Source organism: Ostreococcus lucimarinus, chromosome 10, assembly GCF_000092065.1.
Source record: "Ostreococcus lucimarinus CCE9901 chromosome 10, complete sequence".
NCBI classification, from domain to species: Eukaryota; Viridiplantae; Chlorophyta; class Mamiellophyceae; order Mamiellales; family Bathycoccaceae; genus Ostreococcus; species Ostreococcus sp. 'lucimarinus'.
In genome coordinates, this window is record NC_009364.1 from 327,049 (window position 1) to 342,225 (window position 15,177).

Here is a 15,177-nt window from a genome sequence, read left to right on the forward strand (position 1 = left end):
AGCTAATGACATCGCTCTAACCCGCGGACTCGTCGTCGATCGCCGCCGGCTGCGACAACCGCGGCCCTCCGCGCGCGTCGCCGTCCCCGTCTTCGCGTCGCAGCTCCCGCCAAATCGGTTTCATGCTTCCGTTGATCCGCTCTTCCCCCTCGCGCGTTCGTCCCTTCCACGTCAACCGTCCCCACGCCTCTCCCGATCGCCCGCTCGGTCGCGTCTTTATCTTCGTCAGCGTCCAATACGTGTCCGGATACCAATCCGGTCGCGCCCGCCAGCTGTGCTTCGTGAACGCGCGTCCGATCCCGCGGTCGCCGAGCGCGCTGGAGAGTTCGTACAGGTTCGGGCGCGCGCGCGTGAGATGCGTGATCGCCGCCTTGGCCGCCTCGCGCGCGGCGCTCGTCATGCCTCGCGACGCCGCCGACTGCCGCGCGCGTCGACGTCGGCGCGCGCCCGCGTCGGCGCCGAGAAAACCCATAACTTCCCGCGTCGCCGCGTCGTCGGCGAGCCTTGGGCGCGCGATCGCGTACATTCGTATACGTTAACAGTGAGAGGGATATTAGCTCATCTGGTAGAGCGCTCGCTTTGCATACTCAGTGCGCGTCGACGCGAAGACGTCGACCATACGTGTGAGAGGTGCCGGGATCGACGCCTGGATATTCCATTCCCTTTTTAGCCCATCCGTTTCTCATTTTTTATTTATACCGTCACACTGCTCTTTATATCCGACTGTCCGAATTTTCCCGACCACGCGCTTTTCGAGGCGGCGGGCCCGACGACCGCTCGGCGCGCGTCGATCGCGCGCGCGTCGCGCCGCCCCGCACACGCCCGCGCGACCGCGTCGCGCGCGACGTCGACCCGCGACGACGACCGACGCTCGCTCGACCGCTCGACCGCGCCTCGCGCGTCCGAACGCGCGCGGCGAACGATCGATTCGATCTTTAAAAAGCGCCATCGCTATCCGACATGACGTCGGCGTCGATCGCGCGACTTCGACCGACGTCCACGAGCGCGTCGAGGCGCGACGTCGGCGCGAGAGCGCGCCAGGGGACGCGCGCGAACGGCGCGCGAACGCGCGCGAACGCGCGGACGGCGACGCGAACGATCGGGGACGCGACGGCGGGACGCGGGACGCGAGACGCGCGGATAAGCGCGAGACGACGAGACGCGACGACGGCGACGCGCGCGGTCGGGGTGTCGAACTCGGACTCGACGAGCGGGATCGGGGGGGCGGAAACGATCGGGGGAGTGATGTCGTCGTCGTCGGACGACGGTGACGGGGCGCCGAGCGAGATTTGGGGTGGGCAGAGAAACGCGAGCGAGGCGAAGACGCCGAGACGCAAGGCGAGGACCAAGGCGGAGCGCGACGCGAGCGCGGAGTCGTACGAGTGGAGCGCGTGGGCGTCGTCGTGTGGAATCATAAGTATCGCCATTACGGCGACGTACTTTAGAATCTTGCGCGAGGTGGACGTGAACGGAGGGTTATTCCCGGTGGCTGAACTCGTGGCGCAGCTCGCGCTCATCGCCGGCGCCGCCGTCGGGATGGAGTTTTACGCTCGGTACGCGCACAAGCACTTGTGGCACGCGTCGTGGTGGAGCATGTCGAGCAAGTATCGCAGAGAGTGGAACAAGCCGATCTGGCTCTTACACGAGTCTCATCACCTCCCGCGCGAGGGTGCGTACGAGGCGAACGACGTCTTCGCGCTCGTCAACGGCGTCCCGGCGTTCGCGCTGTGCGCGTTCGGCTTCTTCACCCCGGGCGTGTTCGGTGGCTTGTGCTTCGGCGCTGGTTTGGGAATCACGCTGTACGGTATCGCGTACATGTACGTCCACGACGGCTTGGTGCACAAGCGCTTTCCCACCGGCCCGCTCGGCAAGCTTCCTTTGCTGCGAAAAATCGCCGCCGGGCACACGATTCACCACACCGAGGCGTTCGAGGGCGTTCCTTGGGGACTTTTTCTCGGTATTCAAGAGCTCGAAGCCGTTCCGGGCGGCTTGGATGAACTCAACAAAGTCGTCGCCGCCGCTGAGCGCAAAGAGCAGCGCGACGAACGAGACAATCGTGCGAGCGTCGGTCTCGTCACGCAAGGGACGCACATTCCCTCCCAGAAGGAGGCGCCGGCGTGCGTTCTCCCCGACGTCGCGGACAAAGGCGCCGGTCCGCGATAGAGCCGCATCGCGCGCGCAGACAGCAATCAATTATTCTTTTGTAACAAACGACGGAACATTTTCGCACCGAACGATCGCCCGATCGCGTCGCGTCGTCGCCGACGCGCCGTCCTCGTCGGCGACGCGCGAGGTTTTGGTTTTCTGGACGGCGTCGCCGCACTCCCACGCGCGCCGTCGGTGCTCGCGCCCGCGACGCCCGCGACCCGTCGACCACCGCTCATTCGTCCCGCCGCGCTCGAAATGTCGCTCCACGCGTCCGCGATCGTCGCGCGCGTCGCCAAACCGTCGTCGCGCGCGCCGTCTTCGAATTCGAAGACGTCGCGTCCGCGCGCCGTCGTGCGCTGCGCCGCGCGCCGCGCTCGCGACGGCGGCGACGCGCGCGATCGTCGCGCGTTTCTTCGCGACGCCGCGCTGAGCGCGCTCGCGCTCGCGACGGGCGCGGCGCGGGCCGGGGACGACGACTCGTACGCGGGGAAACTGAGCGCGAAGGAGGCGCGCAAGGCGGAAATTCTCGCCGCGACTCGAGCGAAGGCGCGGGCGCAAGCGGCGTCGAGCGCGCCCGTGAGTTCGAACGATGGCGCGCAGAGCGCGCTGAGCGAACCGACGAGCGCGACGATGTTCCGGACGGAAGATCCGGGACGCGGCGGCGGCGCGGGGGCGCCGAACGTCGCGACGCGCGAGGCGGCGGACGAGACGCCGGCGGCGCCGGCGACGGATGAAAAGCCCGCGGGCGGTGGAAGCGAAGGCGGTGGTTTTTTGGGAATGTTTCAATGAATGAATGTGTTTCGTCGCGTCGATGATCTAAGCTATCTACCTACTGTATGTTCTATCCGATGTAAAGATTGGTCGTTTGTTTCTCGCGTTCGTCCGTCTTCTGACGCTTCGGTTTCGTGTCTTTCCCGGCGGAGGCGAATAAAGCCGCGATGTTTCCGGCGTTCTTTTCGCACTCGCGCTTCGCCGGCTTCACGGCGTCTTCGTTTTGATAACTCGCTACGTTCATGCGCGTCGTCACCGGATGCCACTTCAAGACGCCCTTCATTTTCGGATCTCGCCCCTTGCGCTGTTCCGCCAGCGTCGCCCACGTCTCGTCGCGCATCCACGCTTCGAAATCATCGTCGTCCACGAGCACGAGCGGTTGCCTGTCGTGAAGCCACGCCAACTCGCCCTTCGACGAATCCATCGTCACCACCGCCGTCTCCGCGTCGTTCCCCGCTCGCCGTTCAATCAAGCCCGCGAGCGCCATCGCCTGGCCGTCGCTCCGTCGCACCAAATACGGTTGTCTCACCGTCTTCCCGCGCGGTCCCTCGACCCGCCACTCGAAGAATCCATCGACGTACACGACGCACCGCGACGCCGCGTCTCGCGCGAGCGCCGCGAATCGCCCTCCCCTCAGCCCCTCGCCCCGCGCGTTGTACGCCATCTCGTCCCATCGCAGCGGCGCCTCGCGATTCGACGCCTCTCGTCGCCCGTCGCGCGCGACGCCCCACAGCGCGTCGTCGACGACGCACCGCGCGCGCGTCGTCTTCGCGTCGTCGTCGTCGTCGTCCCCTTTCGCGCCCTCCGCGCGTCGCGCCACGGGCACGCGCGCGCCCGGCGCCGCGTTCGGCGACGCGACGTAGCGCTCGCACGCGACGTCGCCCGCGCGCGCGCTCGCGCGGACGCGCTCGAGCGTCGCCTGCGCGATGCGACCGCACATCGCGCGCGCCGGCGAATGCCGCGACCGTCGCGCGTCGCGCGCGCGTCGTCGCGCGTCGTCGCGCGCGCGCCGACGTCGAGCGCGCGACGCGTCGAGCGCCGAGGCGCGGCGCGCGACGCGACGCTGACGCGACTCGGCGACGCGACGCTGCCGCACCCGCACGACGACCACGTCCGACTCGACGTGTACGTCGGCGCGTGTCGATGCGGACGCGCGAGCGACGCGCGCGACGTGCGATTGGTGCTGCCAGAGAGCGAGGAAGCGGTCGTGGACGTGTACGCCGCGCTGGGACGGCCGAACGATGACCCGCACTGGGCGGATTTGTGGCACGGCGGCGTGGCGCTCGCGACGAAAATCTTCGAGACGCCCGAACTCGTGCGAGGGAAGCGCGTGATCGATTTAGGGTGCGGATTAGGGATAGCGGGGATAGCGGCGGCGATGGTCGGCGCGAGAGAGGTGGTGATGACGGATAGGGAGGAACGCGCGCTGTGGTGCGCGCTCGCGGGGTGCAAGGCGAACGGGGTGCGAGACGTGCGAGAGATGCCGGCGGTTTGGAACGCGCCGGACGATTGCGCGCTGCCGACGCTGCCGGTTTTTGATGACGTTCGCGATTGTGGGTCGGATTGCGTCGTGCGCGCGGCGAAGGTGGATTGGTTCGAGCCCGAGCTCGCGCCGGGGGGATTCGACGTCGCGTTGGCGTGCGACGTGTTGTACACCCCGGACGCCGTGGACGCCATCGCGACTTTGGTGCTGCGATTGTTCGAAGACGACGGTGGGGACGGCGGTAAAGCCATCGGCGCGAGCTCGAGCGAGGGCGAAGGGACGTTCATGTTGGCCGATCCCCCGGGACGGTTTCCGAAGAATCACGAGCGTTTCATGTCGCTCATGGAAAATCCGTCGCGCATCCCCGGATTCGACGGTGGCGGTCGTCGATCGATCGTGCGCGTCACATCTTCGATCGAAGAATGTTTAAACTTAGAACTCGAGACGATGGCGGTGAAATTATCGACGTACGACATCGCGTCGAGGTAGCGAACGACGAGCGCGCCGAGCGTTCGCGCCGAGCCGTCTCGCGCAAACTAGTGTAGATTGACGCAAAAAGGAACTCTGATAGATTACAAGTACTACCCATCGACCTTTTCGTTTTCACTGATCCGTTCCTGTATGGATCGTTCGCACCCCCACTATTCTAAATTCGACCGTCAGCGCCTACTCGTGGTCGACGACTTCGGTTCCCAAACCTTTGAACCCGTTCGGGGTGTCGACCACGGTGACGTACGAGTAAAGATCCTCATCCGCATCCTTGTTGTCGTTGTGCTTGCGGGAGATTTGCACGCGAATTCGCTTCGGGACCTGCGCATCATTCACGACGAGCGTTCGCATCTTCGTCAGTCTCCGTCTCGTCGTCGCCTTCGAGTTCCTCTAGGGTCGCGCGTCGCGTCGCTCGTCGTCGTCATCATCCCATCCGCGTCCGTTCGCTTCGCCGATCACGCACGTTACGAATGCCCTTGCTCCACACCGCCTTATTAAGCTTCACATCGATCCGCACGTCCGACGTCTTCATCGTCTTTTGCGCAAACTTTTTAATCTACGTCCGTCGCACACGCATCGTCGCGCGGTCAGTCATCGATCGCACTCATCCTCCCGTCCGCGCGCATCCGCGCGTCCGCGCCCCTCGCGCGACGCCCGATCGTTCGCGCGCATTTCGATCGACCGTATCCGTCCGTCTCGTCGCGTTCGCGTCCTCGCGCGCGCGTCCGCGCGCGTTCGCGCGTCGCGTCGCGCATCCATTCTAGGGTCTCGTCGCGCGCGCGCGATCGAGCACGCACCGCCGCGACCGCGCGAGGCGCGCGCTTCTTGAACGTCACGCCGGTGATGGCCTTGCCGAGGTTGATGGTGTACTCGCGCGTGATGACGTCGGCGGGCTTGGATTCGCGGCCCATCGTGCGTGACGCGCGTCGTGAAGAGACGGCGCGCGCGCGCGCGCCATCGACCTCGTCCAGGCGGGTCCGAGTCTTCGGTCGAGTCGAAACTCGTCGGGGGAGGGGGTCGCAGTATTGTGGATCGCGAACGCCCATCATCATATCTACAGAATGGATTGACATTCGGGGCGTGCTGACTGTTTGCGCATACTGCGGGACGGGTCGAGACGCGGACGGCCGCGCGCGCGCGCGGACGCGGATCGCGTCGACGACGTCGACGTCGAGACGTCGAGACGCCACCGTCCGAGGCGACGTCGACGTCCGAGGCGGTGGTCACGCGGCGTGGACGTCGGGATCGGGACGCGCGTGACGCTCGGCGAGCGTCGGCGCGAGCTCGTCCTCGAGCATCGGTTCGCTGTCGGAATCGCCGTCGGAATAGCTCGGCGGCTTGGCGCTTGACGTTGCCGATGCGCGAGCGTTCGACGCGAGCGCCGGCGCGGACGAGGGGCGGTCGTCGAAACCGTCGGCGTCGGCGTCCGAGTCGTCGCCGTCGCCGGTTTTCTCGGGCACGTCCGCGGGACGCATGAATCCGCTCGTCGCGCGCACCGTGGTGGTGGTGCCGTCGCTGTCGATCATGACGAGCAGTTTGGGGTACTCGTCCGCGTCGCCGCGCTCGATGTCGACGGGTTTCGGCGCGCGACGCGACGCGTCCGCGTCCGCGTCCCCGTCGCTCGCCGCCCACGGCCACGGCTCGGCGTCCCGCCGTCCCATCCTCGTCACCTCGTCCAGGAGCGCGGGCGTGAAGCATCCTCGACTCACCGCGAACGGTACCGCGATCGTGCGCCGCCTCGTCGGTCGCGGTTCGCCCGCGCGACGCTCGCGCGGCGGGTCCAGCGGTTCGCACAGCAACACCGCCGCGCCTTCCGCCGCGCCGTTGGCGCGCCTGGGCGCGACGTCGCGCCACAGACCGCTTCGCATGAGACTGACGTACGCGCCGTACGCTTCGGCGTCGTCGGCGAGCCCGCGCGCGCGCGCGAGGCGCGATTTCGACGCCGCCGCGCGCTGGGCGTCGTCTTCGGCGTTCGCCGTCGTCGCGTCGCGCGACGACGACGCGCGCAGGGCGCGCGCGAAGTCGTCGTACGGCATCGTTGGCGCCACGGCGCTCGCGCGCGACGCGGGCGTCGCCATGTCGCCGGCGCGGGTCGCGGCGGCGACGAATGCGGCGTCGCGCGAGGACGAAGCGGCGCCCGTCGCCCGCGCCTATTCATACATGCCTATTCACTCCACTACCGCGACGTTCTAAAACCCGTCGAAGGTTCGCGCTACTTTTTCTTTCGCTTCATCTCCGCCACGCGCTTGCGCACGAAGGCTGCCCTGAGCTTTTCGCGCGCGCCCTCGAGCGCTTCGCGCTCGCGTCGCTTCGCCGCCTCCACCGCGTCCCGTTCGCGTTCCGTCTCGCGCTCGATGTCGAACACCACCCGCCGCGCCTCCGCCGCGCGTTCCGCGTCGCGCTCTTCGTTTTCGATCTCGCGCTCCCACCTCCGACGCTCGAGCTCGCGTCGCGCGTCGTCCGAAACCATGTCGCCCGCCGACGCGACGGCGTCGCGCGCGTCTCGCGCGCCGCGCGCCTCCACCGCGCCCCCGTCCCGTCCCTCCCGAGTCTTCGCCGCGAAATCCACCTCGTATTCGCTCGCCTCGCCCAGCGTCTCGCGTCCGCCCGCGACGAGTCGGTCGTACAGCGCCGCCTTTTTCTCCAGCGCCGCCGCCCGCTCGACGCCGCCGCCGCGCCGCGCCGCCCGCCGCGCCTCCTCGTCCCTCGCCGCGCGCGCCCGCACGCCCGCGTTCGAGCGCTCCGTCGCGCGTCGTTTTCGCCCGACCGCTTCGCGCGCGTCGCGCCCGCGTCGCGACGCTTCGCGCGCGCGCATCATCGTCGCGCGCAGCGTCACGAGCGACGCGTCGTCGACGCGCTCGATCGCGCGCGCCGCGCGCGGCATCGCGGACGACGACGCGCGCCATCCGTAATCGACCCCGCGCGCGTCCGCGCGCGCGCCGCGATCGCGCGCGCCGCTCGACATCGCGCGTCGACGAGTGTCACAGCGCGACGGCTCGAGCGTCGCGTCGACTCGACGCCCGATGCCTCGCGCGCGGCGTCGCGCGCGCGCCGCGATCGCGATCGCGATCGCGGCGCTCGCGCTCGAGACGCGCGGCGCGCGCGGCGACGACGACGCGCGCGCGCGCGCGGTTCGGTGCGTCGACGCGATGGCGGACGCGACGACGACGACGCGACGCGACGACGACGCGACGCGCGAAGACTGACGACGAACGACGCGACGCGACCGATCGCAGCGAACGCGTGATGCGCCGACCGGACGCGCGAACGACGTCGCTCAGGATCGGATTCGGGTCGTGCAACAAACAATCGCTGGACATGACGCTGCTGTGGCCGGACGTCGCGCGCGAGGAATACGACGCGTTCGCGTGGATCGGAGACGCGGTGTACGCGGACGAACGGGTGAAACTGGCGAATGGGGAACGGACGCGACGGTATTTGGGGGAGAAAGCGCACGAGGAGGCGTACGAGAGGGTGAAGAGGGACGAGGCGTACGCGGCGGTGCGGAGGCGAGCGGACGTCGTCGGGACGTGGGATGATCACGATTATGGGTTTAATAACGCGGGGAAACACTGGTCGCGCAAGGCGTTCGCGAAGAAGGCGTTTTTGGACTTCTTGGACGAACCGGTCGGGAGCGAGCGGCGCACGCGCGAGGGCGGGGTGTGGGACTCGGTGGATTACGTGGACGAGGCGAGCGGGCGACGAGCGCGGGTGATTTTGTTGGATTTGCGTTGGGATTTGGAAGAACCGGACGAGGTGAGCGAGGGGAAGATGATGAGCGAGACGCAGTGGGCGTGGTTCGAAACGCAGCTCGCGGCGGAACCGAAACCCGAGGTGACGATCGTGGGGAGTGGGATTCAAGTCATAGAGGCGCCGCACTTGATGTTGCGGCCGCTGGCGCCGTACGTCGAGCCGGCTCGACTCGTCGCCGAAGGCTTAGAGAGTTGGTCGCGCGTTCCTCGCGAGCAATCGAGATTGTTTGATACGATCAAACGAACGGGTGCGCGCGTGGTTTTCATGTCCGGCGACGTGCACCACGGACAAATCGCCGCGGCGGCGCCGGGATGTTACCTGCCGTACAAAACCATCGACATCACCTCGAGCGGGTTCACGCACACCCCGTTCAGGGACGCGAAGCCGTGGCCGTTGGCTCTGTTCTTGCGCCTCGCGACGCCGAAGTACTTTCGTCAATGGATTCTCCCCTCGTACACGCGTTGGACGGACATCAACTACGGCGAAATCGAAATCGATTGGGCGCGAGGCGCCGTCTTCGCTCGCATCAAGAGCGTCGGCGGCAAAGTCGCGCTCGAAGAATCCGTGACGTTCGCCGAGCTCGATGAAAACGTCCCAGATCTCGGGTTCGATCGTGCTGGATGCAACTTGACGCTCGAAATGAGTCCAAAAATGCGCGCCTTTCGCATCGTCGTCTTCTTCACCTGGCTCGCGGGCGTGTACGCGTTCAAATTCTTGGCGCCGATTTTCGTCGCCGCGTACGCGGTCCGGAAAGCGCGAAGATACGCGCGCGCGCGCGGCTTGAAGCAAGATTGATGAAGAATTGATAAAGAATTGATGAAGAATTGATGAAGACTTGATAAAGAATACTGAATGTGTGAAATATAGCTACCATACCTAACGCCTACAACCTGCTCCTCGCCTTGTCCTTTGAAAGTTTCTTGACGTCACCCCTGCGAACGTCCCAGCCCGCGGACTCCGATCCGGGCGCGAGCAAACGCTTTGGCTCCACGTCCGGATTGCACCGATACTTGACGAAATCTTCTGGAAACTTCGCCCCTCGCGTTTGCAAGTACTCGTCGTCGATCAACGTTTGCCCCGTCGTGTGCGCGTCGCAACACAGCTCCACGACGCAATCCGCCAAGATGTCCGCCTTGCGCCAGTTATCCCGCGACCCGAGCTCAAAATTCTCGCTCGCCAGGCTCTCCACGATCGTCGCCGGCCACAGCGCGTTCCCGGTGACGCCGTATTTCTCTCCCTCCGCCGCCGCGCCGAGCGCCACCATGCTCATCCCGCACTTGGACATGTAATACGCCGTCTTCGTCTCGTACTCCTTATAGCTCTTCGGCAGCGGCGGTCCCATCGAGATCACCCGTCCGCCTCGCCCGCCCGCTCGCATCTCCCGCAGGCACGCCCGCGTCAGCACGAACGCCCCTCGCGCGTTCACCCCCTGTATCAAATCGTACTTCTTCGTCGGCGTGTCCTCGATGTCTTGCCACCACAGCGCGCTCGCGTTGTTCACCAGCACGTCGATGCGGCCGTACCTCGCCTTCGCTCGCGCCACGCACGCCAGAATCGACGCCTCGTCCAGCAGATTCACGACGCATCCCATCGCGCGCGCGCCGTGCGTCGCCACCGCGTCGCACTCGCGCGCGACGCCGTGCACCGTCCCGGGAAGCGTCGCCGACTCGGTCGCGCTCTTCGCCGCGACGACGACGTTGACGCCGCGCCGCGCGAGCGCGAGCGCGCACGCGCGGCCGATCCCGCGCGACGCGCCGGAGACGACCGCCACCTTACCCGCGAGCGCGTCGGCGGCGGCGTCGCGCGGCATGTCGCCGACGACGTCCCGCGCGCGTCGCGCGGCTCGCTCGTCGGCGTCGGCGTCGACGCGCGCGTCGATTCGCGACGGGCGCGGCGACGAGTGACGTCGATCGACAGCGCGCGACGCGCGCGCGCGACGCGATGCGGGCGCCGCGCGCGACGGCGACGGCGACGGCGACGACGGCGGCGCGCGCGACGATTCGCGCGACGACGCGCGCGCGCGCGACGGCGCGCGCGACGGCGGGCGCGGTGCTGCGCATCGCGACGCTCGGGGACGGCGACGACGCGGTCGCGCTCGTCAGCGACGCGACGGGGACGCTGCGCGCGGTGCGCGGGAATGAGAGCGACGCGCGCGCGTGCGCGCTGCGAGGGCTGGGCGCGAGCGCGGCGACGCGAGGACCGTTTTGGTCGATGGCGAGCGCGGGCGCGGCGAACGCGAACGGGACGGCGCGCGCGCTGGTCGGGACGAGCGGGAAGCACCTCGCGACGTGCGTCGTGGACGCGCGCGACGGCAGAGAGACGATTGAGGTGCGCGCGGAGGGCGACGCGCTCGGGCCGCACACGGGGTACGTGCGGGACGTGGCGACGACGCGAGACGGGCGAACGGCGTGGAGCTGCGCGTGCAACTTCGCGCCGAAGTGGACGCGCGGCGAAGACGGGACGTGGACGGCGGCGGCGGCGCGCGAGACGCTGCGGTTGTTCACGGGCGATATACTGCGCCTGTGCGTGCTCGAGGATGGCGATGACGTCACCGTGTTCTGCGGCGTCGCCGACGGGACGGTGCGGGCGTTCGACGCGTCGACGACGACGCCGCGGGATTTGGGCGCGGTCGGCGGCGACGCGAGCGCGACGAGAGGTCGAGTATCGGCGCTGTGCGTCGTCGATGGACGTTGGTTGGTCTCGGGGAGTCACGACGGGCGCGTGCTCGTGCACGACGCGCGAACGCCGTCGTCGCCCGCCGTCGCCGAGATTGAACGTCTGGACGGCAAAGTGCACGACATCTTAGCGCTCGACGACGGACGCGTGCTCGTCGCGGGTGAATTCGGGATCGAGGTGTTCGAAAATGCGCCCGAACTCGCGCCGTTGCGCGGCGATGAGGACGACGAGGAAATGTTTGGGCGGTTTCGCTCGCTCGCGATTCGCGCGCTCGCAAAGACTTCGTCTCGACTCTTCGTCGGCGCGGCGTCGGGAGAAGTGACGGCGATCAGACTCGACCGCGAACGTAGATCTAGATCTAGATAGTCATTCATTAGCGTTACGTAGCTCTACAGAAACCGCTTTACGGCGTCGAAAATCTCCTCCGCGGGCGGCGTAAAGAAATGATCCCGCGTCTCGCTCACGCTCTCTCGCGCGCCCAATTTCTTCGCCAACGCCAGTTGTATCGCCGCCGGCACCAACGAATCGCGCGTGCCGATCACGCACTCGATCCCTCGCGAGCAATTCGACGCGATTTTACCGTAATCAAACGCGTCATCAAAATATCCAGACGCGCGTTCCGTCGCGTCGCCCAAGTCGTCGTCGTATCCCGCCACGAGCACGATCCCTCTCACCGCGTTTCGCTCCGCCACGCGCATCGCGCACACCGCACCGCTCGAGTGTCCGACGATGACCGTGTTCGCGTCGCACCGCAGCTCGTTTTCGCAGTGTGGGACCCAAATATGTCGACGGCACACGTCCGCGTCTGGCATCGAGGGCGTCGTCAAGCGAACGTCGTCGGTGACGCCGCGGTCGATGAGGGCGCGCTCGAGCCAGGCGTAGTGATTGCAGGAACGCGTGGGGGCGCATCCCGAGCCGGGGAGGATGATGACGTTCATGGCGGCGCGGGAGTGCGGCGACGGTGATTCGCGATGGCGGCGGTCGGGCGAGTAACCGTCTCGGCGCCGAACGGGACGCGCGGTCGTCGAGGTGGATTGGATGGCGTATGACAACTCGGATGACGAATTAAATGAACGGGGTGTCGGGAAATGATGCTCGTGGTCGATGCGGTCACGTCGTCGCGGCGTTTTCGTCGCCGTGGAGCCGAGCGGATGATTTGGAGTGCTTGCGCACGATGGGAGATAACGCCACGGGTTCGCCGGCGGAGATTTGGCGGAAGACTTCGGCCGTGACGGCGTTGACGTCGACGTCGGCGCCGTGCTTTTGAATCTGCGCCAAGAGGTCTTGGAGCTGTGTCATGGACAATCCCGAGTCGGGCGATCCCGAAGACGACGGTTCGGCAAACGGGCGCAAGAATCTGTGCGTGAGAATCTCCTTGACAGATATGCGGTTCTTCGGATCTCGCTCCAGACACTTTCGCATCAAGTCAATGAGCGCCGGATTCTCCGTCGGTAACGGTGGAAACGCGATCGTGTGCCGGGGATCGGTAATAGCGTGAAGTTTTTGAATCATCCCGGTGATTTTGCTAAACGGCGTGTGCCCGTACACCATCTGGTACAAGATGCAACCGAGACTCCAAATATCGCTCGCGCGTCCAACTTTCATCGGTCCTCCGAGTGCGGACGCTTGTCCGTTCAGGATTGCCTCAGGGGACATGTAGTTCACCGTTCCAACTTGATGATCTCGCACAATATTCGTGTGATCGGGCGCTTGCTCCGTCTGTATCGCGCGCGCGATGCCGAAATCGATGAGCTTGAGCGCGCCCTCGACAAAGAGAAAGTTTGCCGGTTTCAAATCACTGTGCACGATGCGCTCCTCGTGAATGATATTCACCGCTTCCACCATTTGTTCAAAGTACAGACGTAAAAAGTTGTCGTCAATCACACCTCCGTGGTTTTGACGCTGCTTTTCGCGCTTGGCGAGCATGTGTGCGAGGTCGATTTCGCCAAATTCAAGCACCATAAATATGAGCTTCTCCTTCGGGCAAACCTCCGCATCGACGAGCTGAATGATGTTGTCTCTTCCTCGTAATGTCTTCAGCAGCTTGATTTCGTCAATAAAACCCGCCACGGTTTCGTGCTCTTTGCCATCGAGACGAATTCGCTTCAACGCTAAAATCTTTCGCTTGGGAGAGACGACTTTGTAAACCTTGCACGTGCCACCTTGACCCACGCACTCGAGTTTCGTATACTTGACTCCATTCACGATGACGGTGTTATCATCCTCGCGAGGACGGTCGTGATACTTGTTCGCGCTCGCCACGGAGCTACTCTCCACGCGCCGCTCGCCGCCTTGCAAGGGCGTTTGCTCCGCCGCTCGTTGCCTCGAAGGTGGTACTCTCGGAGGATCCATCGATGCGTGACCGCTAGCGGCCGGTGTATGCTCGGAACGTGAAGGTCGAGACGCGCTCAAAGCGCTGTACTTCTCTTTCGCCTCCGCGAGGCGGCTTCGCAACGTCACGGTGGCCTCCATCACGCTCGTCGGCGGCGGCGGGGGCATTGAATTCTCCGTCTTTTCGCCGCCACCGCGTATACCTCCCGTGCGGGCGCTGTGATAGCTGCTCACGCTTCCCGGCATCGCCGTTGATGACGTCACGTACGTCGTACCCGCATGGTGCGACGGCGCTACGGGCTGCGGCGCGGTAAACTTTGCCGTCGGCGTCGCTTGCATATTCGCCAAAGCCGCGGCGCGTTGCGATAAATTCTTGGGCGTCGCCACCACGGATGACTTCGCCCCAACATGCATGGCGTCCACATCCATATCCCTCGTCACGTGTCGCGGGTTCGCGGGCTTAATCGCCGACGTATACTGCGGCGCCAGCGACCGAAACGGCGTGTGTTGCGTGTGCTGCGCCGGTTCGTATCGTTTTCCCTCCATATCCGCCAGCATGCACTCGATCGCCCCCGAGGGCTCGGCGCCGAAATCTAATCCTCGCTTTAAGATTTTTACCGCTTTCTCCTCGCCCTTGAACGTGTACCCGAACGCCGCCCACTCGCACCAATAAATCGCGTGCTTGTGCCCGATGCCGCACGACTTTAAAAACTTAAACGTATCCCTCGCGTCATCCATGTTGCTCACCATCTGCTGCCTCGCCAGCCCGAGAAATATCCTCACATAGTTTTCATCGTTCACGTTCCCCCGCTTCGGGATCGTCTTCGTCGCGAGTTCGTACAACCGATGCAAGCTCACCCCGTTTCGACTCCCCGCGCTCGCGCTCGGTTTCCCCACCTCCGCCGTCGCCGCCGCGTCCGCGTACGTCGCCTCTTCGTGCTCCAAAAAGTTCAACCACGCCTCCGGGTTCTCTTGATTCTCTCGCACCGCGTTCGCCAGCGCGTTCCTCGCCTTTCTCCCCCGCGTCGGCGTCCCCGTCTCGTCCGCGCTCGCGCAGTACTCGTCCAGCAGCGCCGTCGCCGTCCCCGCCCGTCGCGTCCCCACCGCCGCGCTCGTCGACGCGCTCGCGCGCGCGTCCGCCTCCGCGCGAGGCGTCACCGCGCTCATCATCCGCACCCGCGCCGCGAGCGACCGCACGCGCGGTTCGTACGCCGACGACGGCGTCGTCGCGCCGTCGCCGAGCCGTTGTCCATCGCGATCGTTCTCGCCGTCTCCGCGCGCGCCGCGCGTCGCCGCGTCGCGCGATTTCCCGTCCGCGGCGCGGTGGGCGTTTTCTTTATCGCGCTCGACGTCCATCGCGCGCGCGCGGCGAGAGACGCGTCCGCGTCTGCCGCGACGCGCGCGGCGCGCGTTTGAATCGCCGTTCCCCTTTTTATCGCGACGCGGCGCGAACGCGCGAAGACTTAAAACGCGCGCGAGTACGAGAGACGATTCGCGTCGCGCGAAAAATCGGTGAAGGCACAACC

The 15,177-nt window shown here is 66.1% G+C and overlaps 12 protein-coding genes across 12 annotated transcripts; 5 read left to right on the forward strand and 7 right to left on the reverse strand.

Annotated features, from left to right (window-relative positions):
- Positions 1–16: 16 nt before the first annotated feature.
- Positions 17–400, reverse strand: OSTLU_26158 (predicted protein; the record flags this gene model as incomplete). The annotated part of the gene is made up of 1 exon (XM_001420108.1): positions 17–400. The coding sequence occupies one exon, from the start codon at positions 398–400 to the stop codon at positions 17–19; it is 384 nt and encodes a 127-aa protein (XP_001420145.1).
- Positions 401–1,245: 845 nt separating this feature from the next.
- Positions 1,246–1,541, forward strand: OSTLU_94868 (predicted protein; the record flags this gene model as incomplete). Its single annotated transcript, XM_001419935.1, has 1 exon — positions 1,246–1,541. A coding segment is annotated over one exon (296 nt), but the record flags the coding sequence as incomplete, so codon positions are not given.
- Positions 1,542–1,548: 7 nt separating this feature from the next.
- On the forward strand, positions 1,549–2,007 carry OSTLU_9013 (predicted protein; the record flags this gene model as incomplete). Its single annotated transcript, XM_001419936.1, has 1 exon — positions 1,549–2,007. A coding segment is annotated over one exon (459 nt), but the record flags the coding sequence as incomplete, so codon positions are not given.
- Positions 2,008–2,989: 982 nt separating this feature from the next.
- OSTLU_26160 (predicted protein) lies at positions 2,990–3,583 on the reverse strand (the record flags this gene model as incomplete). Its single annotated transcript, XM_001420109.1, has 1 exon — positions 2,990–3,583. One exon carries the CDS (start codon positions 3,581–3,583, stop codon positions 2,990–2,992), a length of 594 nt encoding a protein of 197 aa, XP_001420146.1.
- Positions 3,584–3,874: 291 nt separating this feature from the next.
- Positions 3,875–4,949, forward strand: OSTLU_25153 (predicted protein; the record flags this gene model as incomplete). The annotated part of the gene is made up of 1 exon (XM_001419937.1): positions 3,875–4,949. One exon carries the CDS (start codon positions 3,875–3,877, stop codon positions 4,889–4,891), a length of 1,017 nt encoding a protein of 338 aa, XP_001419974.1. The 3' UTR covers positions 4,892–4,949.
- Positions 4,950–5,068: 119 nt separating this feature from the next.
- Positions 5,069–5,802, reverse strand: RPL31 (Ribosomal protein L31, component of cytosolic 80S ribosome and 60S large subunit; the record flags this gene model as incomplete). Its single annotated transcript, XM_001420110.1, has 3 exons — positions 5,069–5,212; positions 5,355–5,447; positions 5,689–5,802. The coding sequence occupies 3 exons, from the start codon at positions 5,800–5,802 to the stop codon at positions 5,069–5,071; spliced, it is 351 nt and encodes a 116-aa protein (XP_001420147.1).
- Positions 5,803–6,114: 312 nt separating this feature from the next.
- On the reverse strand, positions 6,115–6,969 carry OSTLU_17088 (predicted protein; the record flags this gene model as incomplete). Its single annotated transcript, XM_001420111.1, has 1 exon — positions 6,115–6,969. One exon carries the CDS (start codon positions 6,967–6,969, stop codon positions 6,115–6,117), a length of 855 nt encoding a protein of 284 aa, XP_001420148.1.
- A 1,168-nt stretch (positions 6,970–8,137) lies between these two features.
- OSTLU_26163 (predicted protein) lies at positions 8,138–9,439 on the forward strand (the record flags this gene model as incomplete). Its single annotated transcript, XM_001419938.1, has 1 exon — positions 8,138–9,439. One exon carries the CDS (start codon positions 8,138–8,140, stop codon positions 9,437–9,439), a length of 1,302 nt encoding a protein of 433 aa, XP_001419975.1.
- A 199-nt stretch (positions 9,440–9,638) lies between these two features.
- OSTLU_6391 (predicted protein) lies at positions 9,639–10,427 on the reverse strand (the record flags this gene model as incomplete). Its single annotated transcript, XM_001420112.1, has 1 exon — positions 9,639–10,427. A coding segment is annotated over one exon (789 nt), but the record flags the coding sequence as incomplete, so codon positions are not given.
- A 158-nt stretch (positions 10,428–10,585) lies between these two features.
- On the forward strand, positions 10,586–11,686 carry OSTLU_17090 (predicted protein; the record flags this gene model as incomplete). The annotated part of the gene is made up of 1 exon (XM_001419939.1): positions 10,586–11,686. The coding sequence occupies one exon, from the start codon at positions 10,586–10,588 to the stop codon at positions 11,684–11,686; it is 1,101 nt and encodes a 366-aa protein (XP_001419976.1).
- Positions 11,687–11,709: 23 nt separating this feature from the next.
- Positions 11,710–12,258, reverse strand: OSTLU_38168 (predicted protein; the record flags this gene model as incomplete). The annotated part of the gene is made up of 1 exon (XM_001420113.1): positions 11,710–12,258. The coding sequence occupies one exon, from the start codon at positions 12,256–12,258 to the stop codon at positions 11,710–11,712; it is 549 nt and encodes a 182-aa protein (XP_001420150.1).
- A 406-nt stretch (positions 12,259–12,664) lies between these two features.
- Positions 12,665–13,525, reverse strand: OSTLU_2597 (predicted protein; the record flags this gene model as incomplete). Its single annotated transcript, XM_001420114.1, has 1 exon — positions 12,665–13,525. A coding segment is annotated over one exon (861 nt), but the record flags the coding sequence as incomplete, so codon positions are not given.
- Between the last annotated feature and the right edge of the window lie 1,652 nt (positions 13,526–15,177).